The following is a 20,296-nucleotide window of genomic DNA, read 5'->3' as shown; positions in this document are numbered from 1 at the left end:
CATTTTTGAGAAATAAGCTTTTTGTGCATATGGAACATTCCTGGGATCTCAGCTCATGAAACATGGGACCAACACTTTACATGTTTGCGTTTATAGATTTTTTCAGTATATAACAGAAATCACTGATATAAGATCACTGGCTTGATTGTGTGCCGACTTAAACAGAAGCAGAGACAGCAGCCGACAGATATCTAGAATGACGTCGGTCATAAAGCTCAGCATTCTACTGGTTATTCTAGTCAGGACCTTACATACCGATACGTTTCATTTTGAAGCACCAGGGAAACAATATACCTTTGACATTATTCATCATAAAAAAGACTACCGTTTGTTATTCAGTTCGACAGCTGAAGAGAGCTTGCTGCTGTGGAACACTTCTAACAGTTCACCTGAGAATTCCCCCCTGGCTGCAGGACTACGGGGCCGACTACAACTGACTACTTTATCTCCCTGGATCCAGAATCTCACTCATTCAGACTCTGGATGCTACAGTGTGCAGTGTTGGACAGATGGCAAGGTTTTTAGCAAGATCGGAGGATATTCAGCTGCTCAGTTTGACCACTCTTTTCAACCAGAGCTCTAGATGTTTTGAGGGGTGCTCCTTCCCACTCTCTTTCAGTCTCATTCCCTGCCATCTCTCTCAAAGGGTGATGCTGCCGATATACAGTACATTGTTGAATAATAGTGACGACATCAAAACTATGAAATAATACATATGGAATCATTTGAGATTCTTCAAAGTAGCCACATAACAATCCTTTTTTGTGTTTTTCCGTCTTACACAATATAGAATTTGATGGATGTGCCTTCCTCAACATGGATGTGTTGTCCGGCTACCTGTCTAAAATTCTAGACCCTTCTGATCACATGATCAAATGACCTAAGTATGACCTTAACGACTGCACAGAACACTCACTCAGCAAGAGCCAACTTGTGTTGTAATGAAACACCCCAGGCTTTGTCACTTTTTTTGGGGTGATGCCAATAGTATGTCGGTATGTAGCCTCACTATCCCCACAGCAATTACTTCCTGTAAACAATGCTAAACAATATAGGGGGAGGAGCAGGAACAAGAGGACCAGGAAGTGTATTTCTGACTCATCCTCTATTCCCATACCATTTGCACCACGGGTACTGCGCATGAGAATTCAGTATTGTTCCATCCCTGGCTATTCAACTCCAGGCCTGGAGGGTCAACATTCTACTGGCTCTCTTTTCTACCACCAGTTGGTGTCCCAGGTCTGGAGTCCCTGACAAGAAAGGTTTGGCCCCTCAGACCTGGAGTTGAATAGCCCTGCCACGGGGCATCTAGAAGATGGCAAGAAAGACAGGTAAACCACAGTAAACAACTTGGCCCAAGTGGAACTATTCCGGAAAACCGAACTTGTAGCTAGAGTACCTTCAAAACAAGCATTCTTTCTCTGTCACAGGAGCAGAGGCTCAGAGAAAGGTTTCATGTGGGGCTTTGGTTACCGTCTCTTGGGCTAGTTTAGCTAAAAGCCCTGGGGAGAGGAGAGAGGGGCAGTGTGTGTGAGAGTGGGCTCTGTCCCTACCTCCCCCTCTCCAGGCCTAGAGTTACACTTCAGTGGCCCCAGTCTCCATTGGCAACTCTGGACACTTTGTTCGGGCGGTGCAACCCAATCCCCTGAAACAAAGGCCCACTCTGTGGGATGTCATACACTCATTCAGCAGCCAAGGTACCTCTTCCTCAGCCAGAATAAAAATGAGAGGTAGGCCTACAATAAGCTGTTTATCCCTGGACTACACCATTAAAAAAACACTAAAAAGCCTCCTGAAATGTGAAGTCCCTCGTTTTCATCTACTTTGAGGTTCTGACAATGTCTGTTTTCTCCCCATCTGGTGGTAATATTGCTTTATTGGAGCAGAATGGAGACAAAGAAATACGTGTTGGCACAACAAAATAGTCTGGATTGCAGCTGGGCACAAATCACCTCTGTTGAAGGAACAAACTGGATATACGGACAGCAACATACAAGCACATCCACTCACAATGGTAACACTGTTTTTACTTCAGCACCCACTGGGCACAGACGTCAATTCAACGTCTATTCCACGTAATTTCATTCAAATGACGTGGAAACAACATTGATTCAGCCAGTGTGTGCCCAGTTCCAACCACACGTTCCAACCAGACTTGTAGTTAAACCTCCCAGCGTAGCCGCTATCTCGGGAGCAAGGTGTGGATTTCAAGATCAACTGCATGCTCACTATACAAAATATCATAGTAGGAATTGAACATTTGCTCCTTGTTTTGGGATGCTTCAACTAGGGCTGTGGCGGTCACAAAATGTCATCAGCTGGCGATTGTCAAGCAAATAACTGTCGGTCTCATCGTAATTGACCGTTAATTAACATAACCACATTTAGCAACTCCTGGCTTCCAGACATAGCTTACAAGCCATTTTAAAACGTCTAATAAATCCATGTAATATAACCTACACCTTTACAATAAATCCATTATTTACTTTAGACAGTTCTAAACAAGCATGATATGAAGAAAATGTAGTCTATTTCAGAAGAAAAGAATAGCATACTCTGATACTCTGAGTTGTCCTTATGTTAGGTTCTGATGTGGCTATGCCAAATGGCTGTGGGCTACACTAGTTCAATAGCAGAACATATTTGCTTATAATTCCGTGGCATTATTTTGTATTATTTTATAGTATGAAGAATACAATTGAACAAAGCTGAATAAAATAGAAAGGATATTTTCTCCAAATGATTTGAGGGAGTGCACACATGCAAATCTTCTGTGTAGTGTGGTTAACAAGGAAACAGGTTCTCCTATATGCTTAATTTAGAGTTATTAATGTAACTTATTTGTTCTACAAACGTTGGGCTATATGTTTTGATGTGTAATACATTGTTAGGTTGCATGATACGACTCTAATGATGATTTGAAAAAAGTCATTTGAAAGGCATGAGCTCTGCTTAGTGTTTTGCTCAGGCTGTACACACTCCAATAGTCTCTCATTCATAATTTGACAAGCACTTGATAATGCCTCGAATTTCATGGAGCCATTCCCTTTGTGGCCATAATGCACCCTAAAAAACAAATTCAACTTTATTTGTCACATGCCGGCGAATACAACAAGTGTAGACCTTACTGTGAAACGCTTACATACAATCCCTTAACCAACAGTGCAGTTCAAGAAGAGTTAAGAAAATATTGAAGTAAAATATAATAAGAAGTAACACAATAGCATAACAATAACTGCAGGTAGCCTAATGGTTTGCGTGTTGGGCCAGTAACCGAAAGGTTGCTAGATCGAATCCCCGAGCTGACAAGGTAAAAATTGGTTGTTCTGCCCCTGAACAAGGCAGTTAACCCGCTGTCATTGAAAATACGATTTTGTTCTTCACTGATTTGCCTAGTTAAATAAAGGTTAAATAAAAAATATAAATAAATAATGAGGCTATATACAGGGGTACCAGTACCGAGTCAGTGTGCGGTGGTACAGGTTAGTTGAGGTCATTTGTGCATGTAGGTAGGGGTGATAATAAACAGCGAGTAGCAGCAGTGTACAAATGGAAGGGGGGGGGGGGCAATGTAAATAGTCCGGTGGAAATTTGATCCATTGTTCAGCAGTCTTATGGCTTGGGGTAGCTGTTAAAGAGCCTATTTGGTCCTAGACTTGGCGCTCCGGTACTGCTTACCGTGCAGTCAGGCTCTACACCCCTTGTAAAGAGGATGAATGTGCTTAAAGTTATTTGGCCACTTTAGTTGTGATACAAACCTTTTTAAAACATATAGGCTTATGGGCTAGGCTACATGAGGTGTGTGACTATGATTAGAACAAGTCGCAAAAAAAGGCATCGTTTCTAATGCTGGGCATCATTCACAAGTGATAATATATAATTCACAAGTGATAATATTTTCACTCATCAGACTATTCTTGATTTAATCTGGTCTTTACATATACTAAATAATACATATATGTGATATTTGTTTTGATTTTGAATAGACCATTATCATGCACCTGTATCAAAACAGGGCCAGCGGGAAAAAAATACATACCATCTATGCACTTAAATAGCGAATGGAGGATGCTTTCCCCGTGGTTCATTTTCATGCCAGCCAGGTAGGCTATTGTAAATATAAGCAATGTGCTTAATATTAGGAAAGTTGAGAAATAAATATACTAGGCCTAGCCTATAGAAAGCTGATGGGATCCTCCTCTTTTTGATAGAGGCCATCAGTCAGTTCTCTCACACATTTGCATAGCCTATAGAAATGTTGAGCAACATGAGCTCATGGGTTCTCATGAAGTGTTTGATTGAATTTTTTATTACATTTGCTTTGATGTCAGAGTGAGTACAGGGACAATAGACTGCTGAGTACCAGGCAGTTAGAAGGCTTTGTAGGCTACTAATGACAATCAGCAGAATCAGAGCTTGGATAAGGCTAATTATGGTGACTAAACGGTCACATGGAATTTGACTGCCTTCATGACTCGTGACCGCCGGTGTGGCGGTAATGGCGTCACCGCAACAGCCCTAGATCTAACTCAGTGAATCTCTAAATTGCACTCTGTACATTGGGGGAGTGTTATGTCGAGGGACAGGTTTACCAAGCCTGTCCAATAGGGGAAAGAACACCAAACCAAAGCTCGTCCGTAATTTCCCGTATTTGATATATTTCAGTCCTAGGACACCTGATTCAAATCATTCAGGGCTTGATGACCTAGTCCTAGATCAAACAAGTGTAACAACAGGGTTTACTGGGGAAGTTTGGGAAACGCTACAGTATCTAATAGAGGTATTTCAATAACAAAATCATAATTCTAACACAAGCTTCCAATTGTCTCCTTCCACCCCTCTCCTCTCCACTGTGACTGTTGCCCAGGTTGTTCTTTAAAAAGAGAAAATAACTGTTCTCAATCAACTGACCTTGTCAAATAATGTCTAATGCATACTGTGTTGGCTCAGGACAGATTCACAGAAATGGGATGGTTGCAGAGTATGGAAAGATACGATGACTTGGCTTGCTGCCCTTTACTGTGGGAGAGTTTCTTAACCACCCCAGGAAGCAGCTAGTCAGTTCAATTGAAGCACAAGGGCACACACACATTTCATGCTGGCTTAAGCACAGACATATTGTTTACTATATAAGCATACAAATATGCACTAACTAGCATGTCCTCTATCATAAATTGACACACACACAGTATTATTCTGAGTGCTGCAGCCTGCATTATATTGCTTATCCACAAGGGCAGATGTGGAAGCCAACAAGGCATTAAAATGTAATTATTCCCAGGGTCTTATTTATGGTGTTAGAAGCCAGGTTGTATGATGCTTAGTGTTCAATATTGGACTCTGCAATACATCTGCAAACCAGAGCTGGACATTCAAAATGGATCATCAGACCTTCAGGAGAACAGTCACAAATAATGATTGATTGATAATCCTGACAATGGAAGTAAAATGGTCCTCAAAGAGAGCTTATTATCAGGGTCACTTACCAACCCAATCAATGGTCCAGATGTGAATTTGTATCAAGAGACATACAGTACAATTGATTGTTGATTGCCGTTGTAAATAGTTCAGAACTAAAGTATACTTCTCAAATGAACACTAAGTGAAGAATGATCGGGATGAAAGTGGTCTCCGTAGCAACGGCACACACACACACACACACACACACACACACACACACACGTCTCTTTCAACCCTGAGAATTAGAGTGTATCCTGAAAGGGACTATTTTAGAAGCAAGTTTATTGGGCAGGTTAGGGGTGGATTTTATTTCACTGTCCAAATGAGCCTCCTATTCTTAACCTGCACAAAAGCTGGATAGGGTTGACAAAAATGAAACCTAGACGCAGTTGTGTGTGTGTGTGTGTGTGTGTGTGTGTGTAGTCTAATTAGAGGAGTTTGGATCAATGTGGGCTGCTGTTGTTGACTGGGTGCTGCTCACTCCATAGTCACTCTCTCCTAGTGTCTGTCTTTTCCTCTGTCTCGAGGTCATCCATCTATCAGGGCTGACTCATTACTCAACTCTGTGTGTGTGAGGGCAGTAGTGCCAATCGGGCAACCCGTCTACCTCTGCCCAGAACCTAACACCTTGGGTTTGCGTCTCCCCCCTTCCCCTTAGAACAGCCTCAATTCATCAGTGCATGGACTCTACAAGGTGTCCAAAAGTTTCCACAGGGATGCTGGCCCACATTGACTCCAATGCTTCCTACAGTTGTGTCAAGTTGGCTGGATGTCCTTTGGGTGGTGGATCATTCTTGATACATACGGGTGTTCTTAATGTTTTCTATACTCAGTGTATTTCTCATCTCCAACATGTAAAAACTGTGCGTCATAATCTACAAGTTCATTACTCTGGTTGATAATTGGCACTGGAGGGGTGTTTCAGCTAATTGCACAAAACGCACCGCTTCAATCGGATAATGTTATACATTTAGACTTCAATGCTTGCACTCATAATCCCTGGTAAATAAATAAATCAAATCAACACTGAGTAAATGAGAAAAGGCTAAATGGGTCTTTGCATCCCCCCTGGTAAGACAAAAACCGATCCAAAACCGCTTGGTTTACATGACTGAAACATTTGGTTCTCACATGCGCGTCAGGCCTAAATATAACCCCCATGTATTTCCAAACAAAGTTTCCAATAACACACTCGGAGACATCCTGTTCACGTTGAAAGTTTCTTTGTCCTTCCGGTGAAACGGCAGAGATTTACAATGCTCTGAGGCTGCCAGATTGTGATGACCGATGTGGAGGACATTGTTTAAATGTTACTGTGGCATTATCATGCTGTCTGTGGGTGACCCTCCCAATCTGCAGTGGCACTAGGTTGGTCCTATTCTTGGATGTTTTGTTTTGTTTTCCTGTGTGAAAGAGAAACAATGGTTGCTTTGATGTCCAGGGGTGGGGGTTCCAACTTCCTGTTCCCTTGGCCTGCTGGGAGATAACAGAGGAAGTGACAGACAGCCATCCCTCTTAATGTTCATTTTTGAACACACACACACAAATAAATGCATGTACACCAAAACCATCATCCATACCTTGTTAAGCAATCACTAACAGGCTAAATCTGTGCTCTCCCTCTCTTGGCTGTTCTGTGACTGTGCAAGGCTGAAACAGCTTATTACGATCTTAATGCTGTTATCGCATGTATGGAATATGACTTTCACATCCATCCTGACCAGTCACCCTCTGTATGCTTCCAGCGGCTGAAATAAAACCTCCCAAGGACGTGTGGTTTACTCCGCCCGTTCAAGATGCTCTCTTTCTACTCCTCTTACAAGTGAACCCCTCTCGTCAGTTGTGTGATGCTCATCCAAGCGGAATAAACATGGGGTCAGCTCCAAGTGTCGTTATGCTGGTTGCTGCAAAAAGCATAGAAAGACCAGAGCATCGTCTTCCCTCTCATCAGCGATCGACAAGGACTTGTAGCCCTTTCCTGCCGTCACATGACCTAGTTGGCTCATGGGTGGAATATGAATCATATTTTTCATGTTTGTCACAAATATAATATTATTACTATTTATAATTCTAATATGATTGATTTTTTAACCCGCCGAAAATCCGGTGTTTCTATGTCAAACAGTTTTTCTCCTGTGATGTATATGAAGAGTAACATTGAGGTGCAAACTCAAATCTCAACTCTATATCTGACATGGTACAGGTCTTCTTTTTTGATCCCATAACCATGTGTGTGAGGTGCATACTTTTGTTTGAAAGTAGATTTGTTTATGACTACCATGACCCTCATTTAGCCCACTGCTGTAAAAGGTTTTAAACTGGCAGCCGTGTAACTAACCTCAACACAAAAACGTGGACACTACAGACAGTAATCCTCCTGAATGTTATACTGCCTGAGGGGTATTTCACCAAGCAGGAATGCAGGCTAATGCTCAAAAAACACTATTGTGATAAAACCCTACATTGTCTGGTACTGTATAGGGTACAAAGTAGATAGTCCATTCTAAGGGAGGACTATGCCTCAGCCACACTGTAGACTGTACATATAACATGTATTATATCCCATCAGGCTTATAGCCAGCAAACGTGTGTCCCCCCCCAAAGGGTGAATCCATGGCCCCTGTGTCCTTTCCCCCACAACAGAGCAGTTGAAGCTGGGCTTTATTCCCCCTGACAGGACAGGTCTACTCTGGAGCTATAGCTACTCTGTGCTGGTCCATATGTTCTACAACAGCATCTCATCCCGGCGATGACCGCCAAAACAGACACATCTCAGGACCTCCACTTATACAAATGAATAAGAAAGTTGCATACACTAATTTCTTCTTGATGTGGGTTTCTATTTGACCAAGTTGTTTGCTAAAGAGCCTTCATCAGGGTATGAACTTCCCCTTAAATATCCCTACTCCATCTATAGAGTAGATTTATGGCCATTTCAAAAACCATGTATTCCCACAGATAAAATGAGAACATGTGGTGCATAGACAGGCTCTCTTCTCGAGGCTAACCAGGTACAGTAACGTACCCAAAAGGATAAAAACAGTTGAATGTAATTACTTTACAGAAAAGCTTTGGGGAGCCAGAGAGACCTATTATTATCTACACGGCTGTCGAGGTGATTAAAAGCTGTTTTGGGATGATTTACTCTGAGATAAGAGGTTAAAATGAAGACTTTCACTGAATAATCCATCTTGCCCTTGGTGCCTGCTGAGTACATCCTTTCCCTTACAGCACATCACAACCTCAGCAGTTGCAGAGAGAGAGAGAAAGAGGGGGGGGGGTTCTAAATAGGGTTCTTATCACTTACACTGATGGAAATTATTTAAGAAATCTATTTTAAAAAGGGTCAACTTTTATTGAGTTGGTCTTTATCTGTGATTGAAATTCACTGTATACAAAATCGTGTACTGCACACGAAAAAATATATTTTCGTGTGCCTGTCACAAATTTCTAATAAGCAATTTGTGTCTATTTCACAATAATCTGTGATACTGGGTTGGCTATTCATTGTTAAGACTGCATCATCATCATCATCATTAAAGGCACCTTCGCTAATACTGTTAACTGAAACTTTGTTGATTTGAATAAATTAATATTAAACAAAAAATATGATATATACTTTCTATATGATGGGATTTAACATTCCAGATTCTGTACATGTTTGCCAGTGTTCCCCTTTGAAAGCCACAGAGAAGGATGTTTGCTATTCATATAGGCTTAGCCGAGAGGCTTATTCTAAATGACAGGCCTACTGGAGCAGCCAGTAAGGGTGGTGACATGACATTATCTTGGACATTCTGGGCCAAATCTAAAAATCAAATCAAATTTTATTGGTCACATACACATGGTTAGCAGATGTTAATGCAAGTGTAGCGAAATGCTTGTGCTTCTAGTTTCGACAGTGCAGTAATATCTAACAAGTAATCTAACACATTCAGAACGACTACCTGTAATGTAATTCTGATCACCTGTTCACACACCTGTATGTCATTATCACACACTATTTAGTTCAGTTCTTTGCACCCCATCATTGTGAGGAATTGTTTGTTTTGTGACACACTTCTATTCGGAGCTCTGGTTTCCCCGCAATTTATTCCTCCTGTGTATGATAGTTTTTGCCTGCCTCACTAACAACGCCTTTTGCCTATTTCCTGCCTGTACTTTATCAGATTTCCTGTTATCAACCTATTGCCTCCCGGATGACGTTACTAGCCTTTTCCCTGCCTCTACTGTTGCCTTTTTGGAACCCCTGTGTATGACCTTCCGCCTGCCCCTGGACCCAGCTACCTGCCTCCTCCTGTGTATGACCTTCTGCCTGCCCCTGGACCCAGCTACCTGCTTCCTCCTGTGTATGACCTTCTGCCTGCCCCTGGACCCAGCTACCTGCCTCCTCCTGTGTATGACCTTCTGCCTGCCCCTGGACCCAGCTACCTGCCTCCTCCTGTGATCCTTTACAATAAACACCTGCTGCGCCCTGTCTTGAAACCAGCTCTCTGTCTCCCATCGTGTTCATTACACTACCTTACACACACAAATGTAAAGGGATGAATAAGAATATGTACATATAAATACATGGATGAGCGATGGCCAGTGTGGCATAGGCAAGATGCAGTAGATGGTATAGAATACAATATATACTGTTGACATAAGTAATGTAGGATATGTAGACATTATTGTGGCGTTATTTAAAATGACTAGTGATAAATGTAATAAATTGATTTTAAAAAGGTATTTAAGTGGCCAGAGATTTGAATCTGCATGTTAGCAGCAGCCACTCAATGTTAGTGGTGGCTGTTTAACAGTCTGATGGCCTTGAGATAGAAGTTGTTTTTCAGTCTCTCGATCTGTGCTTTGATGCACCAGTACTGACCTTGCCTTCTGGATGATAGCGGGGTGAACAGGCAGTGGCTCGAGTGCTTGTTGTCCTTGATGATCTTTTTGGGCCTTCCTGTGACATCGGGTGCTGTGGGTGTCCTGGAGGGCAGTTAGTTTGCCCCCCCCCGGTGATGCGTTGTGCAGAACGCACAACCCTCTGGAGAGCATTGAGCTTGTGGGCGGAGCAGTTGCCGTACCAGGCGGTCATACAGCCAGACAGGATGCTCTCGATTGTGCATCTTTAAGGGTTTGTGAGTGTTTTAGGTGACAAGCCAAATTTATTCAGACTCCTGAGGTTGTCCTTCTTCATCACGCTGTCTGTGTGGGTGGACCATTACAGTTTGTCTGTGATATGTATGCTGAGGAACTTAAAACTTTCCACCTTCTTCACTACTGTCTCGTCGATGTGGATGGGGGGATGCTCCCTCTGATGTTTTCTGAAGTCCACAATCATCTCCTTTGTTTTGTTGATTTTGAGTGAGAGGTTATTTTCCTGACACCACCCTCCCCTCACCTCCTCCCTGTAGGCTGTCTCGTCGTTGTTGGTAATCAAGCCCACCACTGTAGTGTCGTCTGCAAACTCGATGATTGAGTCATCGAGTTGGAGGCGTGCATGGCCACAAAGTCATGGGTGAACAGGGAGTACAGGAGAGGGCTGAAAACACACCCTTGTGGGGTCCCAGTGTTGAGGATCAGTGGGGTGGAGATGTTGTTTCCTACCCTCACCACCTGGGGGCGGCCCGTCAGAAAGTCCAGGACCCAGTTGCATAGGGTGGGATCGAGGCCCAGGGTCTCGAGGTTAATTACGAGTTTGGAGGGTACTATGGTGTTAAATGCTGAGCTTTAGTCAATGAACAGCATTCTTACATAGTTATTCCTCTTGTCCAGATGGGATAGCGCAGTGTGCAGTGTGATGGCGATTGTGTCGTCTGTGGACCTATTGGGGCGATAATAAAATTGGAGTGGGTCTAGGGTGTCAGGTAGGGTGGAGGTGACATGGTCCTTGACTAGTCTCTCAAAGCACCTCATGATGACAGAAGTCCCTTCTACGAGGCGATAGTCATTTAGTTCAGTTACCTAAGCTATCTTGGGAATAGGAACAATGGTGGCCATCTTGAAACATGTGGGCACAGCAGACTGGGATAAGGATTGATTGAATATGTCCGTGAACACACCAGCCAGCTGGTCTGGGCATGCTCTGAGGACGCGGCCAGGGATGCCGTCTGGACCAGCAGCCTTGCGAGGGTGAGATCTGCACTTACTTAATTCATTGACACACAACTCTTACTGCCGGGGCCTCCCGAGTGGTGCAGTGGTCTAAGGCACTGCATCGCAGTGCTAACTGTGCCACTAGAGAGTTTGGGTTTGAGTCCAGGCTCTGTTGCAGCCGGCCGTGACCGGGAGACCCATGGGGCGGCACACAATTGGCCCAGCGTTGTCCGGGTTAGGGGAGGGTTTGGCTGGCAGGAATGTCCTTGTCCCATTGTGGCGGGCCGGGCACAGTGCACGCTGGCCAGGTGTAGAGAGTTTCCTCCGTCACATTGGTGCGGCTGGCTTCAGGGTTAAGTGGGCATTGTGTCAAGAAGCAGTGCGGCTTGGTTGGGTTGTGTTTTGGAGTATGCACAGCTCTCGACCTTCACCTCTCCCGAGTCCGTACGGGAGTTGCAGCAATGAGACAAGACTGTAACTATTAATTTGGATACCACGAAGTTGGGGAGAAAAGGGTAAAAAAAAAAGAAATATCATAAATAAAAACAACTCTCACTGCCATTAATGCAAGATTTACCTGCAAGTTTGACATTCGGTTCCTTCTCCCTTTTTAAGACATTAGTGTCACGGTCGTCCTCCTCTTCATCTGAAGAGGAGAGGCGAGAAGGATCGGAGGACCAAAATGTGGCATCATGTTCATCATGAATTTTAATAAAGAAAACACTGAACACTATCCAAAACAATAAACGAAATAACGACAGGGACGCTAATGAGAACTGTGCTGACACAAGCAATCACCATAGACAATCACCCACCAACAAACAGTGCAACCCAGGCTACCTAAGTATGATTCTCAATCAGAGACAACTAATGACACCTGCCTCTGATTGAGAATCATACTAGGCCGAAACATAGAAATCCCAAAATCATAGAAAAACAAACAGACTGCCCACCCCAACTCACACCCTGACCATACTAAATAATGACAAAAACAACAGAAATAAAGGCCAGAACGTGACAATTAGCTTAGACATTTAGACCAGCAGAATAAATTAACATAACATTAAATGAACTACGTAATCTTTCCCATCAGAAACAAGCTGCAATGTTAAATCCCATCATACAGTTGTAGTATCTTAATATGATCACCCTGTTGTTGAAGGAAATTTCCTGCACAGCAAGAAATGCAACCTTGTACTGTATTCAAGGTTCAAAACGGCTTCTAAATGTTTACATTTTATTTTACTAGGTAAGTCAGTTAAGAACAAATTCTTATTTTCAATGACAGCCTAGGAACAGTGGGTTAACTGGTCTAGGAACAGTGGGTTAACTGGTCTAGGAACAGTGGGTTAACTGGTCTAGGAACAGTGGGTTAACTGGTCTAGGAACAGTGGGTTAACTGGTCTAGGAACAGTGGGTTAACTGGTCTAGGAACAGTGGGTTAACTGGTCTAGGAACAGTGGGTTAACTGCCTTGTTCAGGGGTAGAACAAAATATTTTTTTTACCTTGTCAGCTCAGGGATTCAATCTTGCAACCTTCCAGTTACTAGTCCAACGCTCTAACCACTTGGCTACCTGCCGTTTGTAATTTCCACTTTTAAAATGTCAGACTTGATTTGCCCAAACAAAAAATATAATCAACCAATACAAAAATGTCCATTATTATCCACAAAATAATTCACATTTCCTGACACTGCAGGATTATTTTCATGCTGTGAGATACCGGTCAAATTAAGATTCTACATATGTAGATTAAAGAAACTCATTTTCAAACCGTTGCGGCAAAGCCCCTATGCCTTCCTTTTCAATGGCTCGCTAGTCACCTGTTTTCTCGAATTTCACACAGATAGGACAGCGCTGAGCCTGAGTCTCTGATGTTTTCTGGGCTGTTGGATGGTTTTGCGTTAGGTGTTGCTTTAATGAGCTCAGGCCTCAGTAATCCAAATGAACACGATACAGCACTCTATTATATAGACTCTCTGATCATTGAGCTCAGCCATCAAGTGAGCCACTTCACTGGTACTTCTTTTAGTCCCCAGGTGTTTCTCAATTGTCTTAAGTGGCTTTCTCTCCTCGTCTCCTTTCCTTCATCTTTGCTGATCTGAAAAGATAGTTGTATAGCAATATGGAGGATGCTAGAATGGAATGACCTGGAAATCGCTTTCACCTGTCTCATTCTTTGATGTTATAATATATAATAATAATATATATTCAATTTAGCAGCATGTTAGTTTAATAAGTAGAGGAAAAGAGATGAGGTGAGGATGACTCTTTTGACTATTGAGATGCACCCCTTGTGTAGCAGGAAAGCTTTGTAACAGAGATTGGGGGGATAATATCAAATAAATAAAGAGCAACTTGGCTGTATTTGATCAAATACCTAATTGGGTCAAAATCACATACTTTGATGCAACAAAGAACTAATGGCTTTGCTTTCATTTGTTCAACTATTCATGCATAACATTCTGGAGCGTATCTTCTCTAAAAGATACTCAGATCTCTGCCTTTTCACAGCTTTTCAGTTCTGGGTTCTCTCATAAAAGATTAGTCAGAGAGTTACATAAGTTTCCCTCATATCTCTTGTCTGCATGACAAATGGCATTGTCAACTCCTGTATGTCTGGTGAACAATGAAATTTGAAATGCTACTTTTGGGGCATTTGTCATATCCCTCAATGGCAGTAGTTGAAAATCACTAATGTCATCATCACCATTCTCATACAATTGATATTCAATTATCACTGGCTCATATGGTAGAGTTATGGTGTACTGTAGGCATTCAATAAAAATACATTATGGAAATACAATATTTGCTTTGATTTAAAAGTATAAGGCACAGTACACAAGACAGACTCGGAAATGGGATTCATCTTTCCATCCCCACTTTCTATTGAGAAGTCAGATGACATAACATGATCTAATTATTCTAACTTAAAAAGAGATGTTAATTAAATATAAATATTTTATAGAGAAATTTGCATTTAAAAGATGGAATTGGCATGACTGAACATAAGCCTTCCTCTACACTGCAATAATGCTATGCAGGAGTGGATGCTTAAATATGAATGATGAACTGGGAACTCAGTGTCACACAGCTTCATTTAAAAGAGCCAGGAATGGCAGATGATATATTTTCTCATCCCCTGACATGTAATTAACCTCGCAGTATTCCTTGACCTACGCTTAAGCGGAGGTGAACGCTGGAGTGAGTGACTCCTGGGTCTCATACCAACCCAGGACTGACTGTTAGTCACTCGGTATGAGACTAAAATATGCCGAAAATGTACATGCAATGCACAACCTGTAAGATTTGAGAGTTTATTACAACCCATCATGACCTAAAACGCGACAAACATATGCATGCATATAGGGAGATACTAGAGAAACCAAGGGCGTATAATACCTAGACACAGAGGAAGCCAGTGGGAAAAGCATCCATTCTTGCAATTTAGTAGATTATGTCCCGAGACTCTGGAAGAGAAGCTTTACCCTGGACGTCAAAGGCTAAGTAGCATTACTTTTTCCCAAAAGTTTGAGAGAGAGTGAAAGAGTGAGTAAAAGAGAAAGAGAGCGAGAGAGAGAGAGAGAGAGAGAGAGAGAGAAAGAGAGAGAGAGAGAGTCCCAAGAACCTTGGCTATTATAAGAACCTTTAAGGTACTGACCCAAGGTTTGGAAACCGTGGGGGTGATGCTTAAAAGAGTGAACCACTACAACATATTGAGTAACAGCTTCATTTCACTGACACTAATCACCATGGCAAAGTGTGTCATGCACAGACATACACAACATTTGTTTGTTTTCAGGCACAGTTCAACATCCGTTGCTATGATCTTTCTATTGGCCCTGTCACGTAAGGAATATAGTCAGAACACTAAAGGCTTCTAGAGGCTATGGTGAGGTATAGTATCATAATTAAATAGGTGGGCTTGGGTGAAACAAAGTATTAGTCTCCCCCACTGGGAGAAGAAACAGCTTTATGGCCCTAAAAGTCAGAGTCATTTTCACCCAAAGCAGCCATAAAGTAAATGCTATTGGGTGTGTGAGGAGGGTAGGACAAAGTGTGTTCTATTTGCAGACTTAGAGGCTGTGTTTCGGTACACTCACCTGTATGGCTCTATAACACAGTATTTTCTTGGGGACTTCTCTAAACAAATATGTTGAAATGACATAAAACAAGACTTTGATGAAAAACAGTTTGGGCATTTCTAATGCAGCAAATATATATTGTCTATGCCGTATATATTGTTCAAATGAAGGCTACAATGAATCTGCTCATTGGCAAGAGTGGTATGGACCACCTTTACACACAACCCTATCAATAACAATACAAGGATAGCAGATTAAATTCACTTTAAAATGTTATTATTGAAATGCTGGAGGTGTTCCTCTTGAACAAACTGCACTATACATCCACACTTCCACACTAGCACCAGAATCTGACCCTTAATCTCACCCACACTTGTTCAGCTAAGTGGGCGTGCATACTCCCCTTCCCTGCAGTTCTGAACAAGACCTTGGTAGAGGTAACCCTGCAGTTCTGAACAAGAGCTTGGTAGAGGTAACCCTGCAGTTCTGAACCACAGCTTGGTAGAGGTAACCCTGCAGTTCTGAACAAGAGCTTGGTAGAGGTAACCCTGCAGTTCTAAACCACAGCTTGGTAGAGGTAACCCTGCAGTTCTGAACCACAGCTTGGTAGAGGTTACCCTGCAGTTCTGAACAAGAGCTTGGTAGAGGTAACCAAGCACATGGGCTGTGCTTTATATAGAAAGAAGAAACAGTAATTGCACTCCTGTAATTGTGTGTATATCCATCCATCCCTTTTTCCCTCCCTACCATCCATCTATCCCTCCTTCCTTCCCTCCCTCCATCTATCCCTCCCTTTCTTGCCTCCATCCCTCCCTCCATCCTTCCATCCATCCATCCCTCTCTCCCTCCCTGTGTATGAATCGTGTGCTACAAGAGCCTGTTATAAGCCAAGGGCTGTTTTTCTGAATGGTAAAGAGAAACACAAAGCAGAAAACTAGGCAGAAGCATTGGCTCTCCATCTCCTTTCATGCTGGGGGACTGAAATAGACTTGTTGTGCTCTCTGATAGAAGGACCTAGTTTCCATGTTGTTCTATGCAACAGGCCAGTCTCCAGCCTACTCTTTTATTTCTCATCTGAGAGCTTTGCCCTAAAGAAGAGCCAGGGAAAACCAGACACATAATGTGTGTGTTTCAGATGTAACAAGCCTGAGATTACTGGTAGATCACCCAGGCTTTTGGAGACGAGGACAGGGCCTTTTCTCTCACATGCATGAACTATCTCTCCTGTACTGTAAAACTGACTTTTTTAGGAAATTCTCATCTTGACTCACCTCCATTTTCTATGTTCATGTGTAACCGGTGGGAATTGAACCTGGGTTTCAAGCTCACCAACCCAATGCCTTAACTATTAGAGGACACCCTCAGCATCTGAGGGCGACAAAGTGTCAGGCAGGCCCACCTCATTCCGAGAGCATGATTCCAAATCACCTACACTATACATGCATTGCCCATGAATTCCCATGTGTCCATACGCTACATCTACCACTTAATCAACAAAATAATTTAAGACCCCTGACAAGCCCTAAAACCAAAGCAAATAATCAGCTATAGCAACGACACTCACGCATTGCAGTAGGGCTTCTTATCGTAGCCTTTGTAGTTCTTCATGTTCAGAGTCATCTTACAAACCTCGCAGTGGAAGCATCCTTTATGCCAATTCTGGAAAAGAAAACACAAATGATATTTCAAGTCAGTTTGACCTTGCACTGGTGCTCAAATCTGATCATTGTGAATGAATAATGGCTTTTATTTTAACTAGGCAAGTCAGTTAAGAACAAATTATTATTTACAAAGACCACCTAGGAACAGTGGGTTAACTGCCTTGTTCAAGGGCAGAACGACAGATTTGTACCTTGTCAGCTCGGGATTTGATCTAGAAACCTTTTGGTTATCGGCCCAACGCTCTAACCACTAGGCTACCTGCCACCCCTCAATTAGTTGGGAGGCGCAGAGATGACCGATATTCCAGATTTCTATTATCACAACCAAGTGGTTCTAAACAGAAACGACCAGTTTGTGAATTAATAAGGTCCTCAAGAAGAAAGGTTTATTAACTAAACAAAGGTTATCTATTTCAACTAATTCTGAGGAAATTACTGATTCTAAATTGAGTAAATAATTTTACTAAGAATATATGTCTCTGATGTATAGGGTTCTGAGCTGTCGGCCTACAATAGGACATGCATTTGGTTGCAGATATACCGGTGCTACGACTGTCCACTGGCGTTTCCGCCATGGATTCGTTTGGATGGGTGCCCTACAGTATTCAGTGCCCATGATGTGTTCACGTGGATTGCATGTGCGTGATGTAATGTGTGTGTGACGTCCTCAGAAAGTGGGCCACATGGGTTCCATAGGGCCATATGGCCAGGACAAGGTAATGGTTTTAGGTAATGGGTAATGGGCAGGCCTGCGGAAAGAGTAGAGCCAAGGGTTGATGGTTTACAAAAGGGGTCAAGATAAAGGGGTTGGGTTTGACAACTTCGACATAAGACGCTCACTCCTAAAGGACCTTTTTATTATTAAACTGTAATAATAGTAGTAGTAGTATAGACCTAGGTCTGACATAGACAAAAATAATGCAAAGTGGCTATTAAATCGATCATTAACTAGTTGTAGGCCACATTCAACCATAAACCAGAATTCATATTTTGTTCAAGTGCACAAAAAGGAAGAGCAGGTACAAATAAATTAAAGGATCAGATGCAAGAAAATGCCAGTCATTCCCTATTGAGCAAATCTGAGAATATGTCCTTCGGGGGATAAAGGGTAAACTTGTAGGCTATCCCATCCCCTTGTCATGTCAATATGATGCTCAATATCCTCCAACACTCTTAGGGGGAAAAAGGTGCTATCTAGAACCTAAAATGGTTCTTCAGCTTTCCCCATAGGAGATGGAACCCTTTTTCTGAGAGTGTATACTACAATAGATATGCTATTATAATACACATATCATGAGAGTAACACAAGCTAAGCAAAACCACACTAAAAAACTTTTGGTATAGTCAAACGTAGGCTATTCTGGTTTCGTGCTTAGCAGTGCACTCGCTGTTCTGTATAATTAGACTATGTGGCCAAAGAGAAGTTTGAATCAAAGTTTGAAAAAATCCACCAACAGGCTGCTGAAATACACTGTAGTCAATTCTGATATAGACATTATCACAATTTCAATGCACTCATATGATTATCTTACCTTATCAAGGCAGTTGACTTTCTCCGTCGGATAGACAATTTTCCCACAGCGCGCACACGGAGGGTTCATTTTCAAATATGCGTCTTATTCCCCGCGACAATAAATCAAATGTATTAGTGTGAAAATAGTTATTTGAAATCTGGTAACAGTTTTACTTCACATCCCGAGGTCAAGTCGGTAGAAATAAACAAAGTAGCGCGTCTCTCAGAGTTCGCACAGTCACTATCCTGTCCTGAGTGGATGCCGCATTACAATTGAACAGACGTAAACTGTGGCTGCTTGTGTGACACAGCACCTTCCACGATCCAAGCTGCTTGATTCAGCGACAGCGCCAAGCCAGGACCACATGATGTTCCTGCGTTCCTTATGAGAGAGAGAGAGAGAGAGAGAGAGAGAGAGAGAGAGAGAGAGAGAGAGAGAGAGAGAGAGAGAGAGAGAGAGAGAGAGAGAGAGAGAGAGACCAAACTAGGCAGCAAATGAAATTCAACATAAGCCTATTCAATTTAATGTACTGTTGAAAGCTGATGGGTAGGCTAAAATTGTTGTCGTAGGCAACCAAAGATAAGCAATTTTGACTTGTTTATGTTGTGTCAATGACCAAGCATCACATGAACGGTTATCTTTACAATCCTTCATTCTATATATTTTACTTTGCAATCTTTTCATTTAAAAAAGACTCATAATTCTCTGTAGAACCATCCTTTTTTTGTTTACATCATCCATGACAATCCTAAATCTGTGGACCAGCAGCACGACTGAAAGATGAGCACAGGCAGAAAATGTCCCATGGTAATTTGTGTGAAGACAAAGAGACTGGCAGCATTACATAACAAATTCAGTGGGAAGAAGATCAAAGGATCCCATACTGAGGCTTTTGTTTGTATGAGTGCAAGTTAGTCACGAAATATACGCACGACCACATACACAACAGATCTAGAAATCCCATTCACAACAAACCACTTGAAAAAGTGGGTGTGCATCCCCATGTGCATTTGTAATTTGCAATAATTTCCCATTTTAAAAACATTTTCAGTACAATACCCATACCAAGTTACTCACTCTCTCATTATGGTCGACTGCAAACCATTTCCACCCCACAGGTCTGTCCTGAAGTGACATAACAGCAGCAGTCAATCAATGAAGTGTTATGGGAAATAGAGGTTCTTGAGGAATAGAGAGGCCCATTGATTGTAACAGGCTGACCTGTGTTTCAATCATTTGGGGAGTGCATGCCAGGCACACTGGACCCACTCCAATTTCCCTACCGCTCCAACAGATCCACGGAAGATGCCATTTCCATCACTATTCACACAGCAGTAACACATCTGGGCAAGAGGAACACCCACAGTGGCTTCGGAAAGTATTCACAACCCTTGACTTTCCCCACAATTTGTTACAGCCTTATTCTGAAATTGATTAAATTTGTTTTTTTTTGCTCATCAATCTACACACAATACCCCATAGCAAAAAAGCA

At 42.3% G+C, this 20,296-nt stretch overlaps 1 protein-coding gene across 2 annotated transcripts in view; it reads right to left on the bottom strand.

Annotated features, from left to right (window-relative positions):
• LOC110535304 (LIM zinc-binding domain-containing Nebulette) overlaps window positions 1-19,929 on the bottom strand; it is a 77,847-nt gene extending 57,918 nt beyond the window's left edge. For both annotated transcript variants that reach the window (XR_016484379.1, XM_021620216.3), the window contains exons 1-2: window positions 18,823-19,929; window positions 17,194-17,288 (exon numbers count right to left, since the gene is read on the bottom strand). Coding sequence is in view for 1 of the 2 variants with exons in the window: in XM_021620216.3 (XP_021475891.2) it covers window positions 17,194-17,288; window positions 18,823-18,891 (164 nt within the window). In the remaining variant the exon portion in view is untranslated. The remainder of the gene's footprint in view (window positions 1-17,193; window positions 17,289-18,822) is intronic.
• Window positions 19,930-20,296: the final 367 nt, after the last annotated feature.

Source organism: Oncorhynchus mykiss, chromosome 11 (genome assembly GCF_057628025.1).
Source record: "Oncorhynchus mykiss isolate SJ-2025 chromosome 11, ASM5762802v1, whole genome shotgun sequence".
NCBI lineage: Eukaryota > Metazoa > Chordata > Actinopteri > Salmoniformes > Salmonidae > Oncorhynchus > Oncorhynchus mykiss.
The sequence above is the reverse complement of the archived record's forward strand: the minus strand, read 5'-3'. Positions and strand labels throughout refer to the sequence as shown.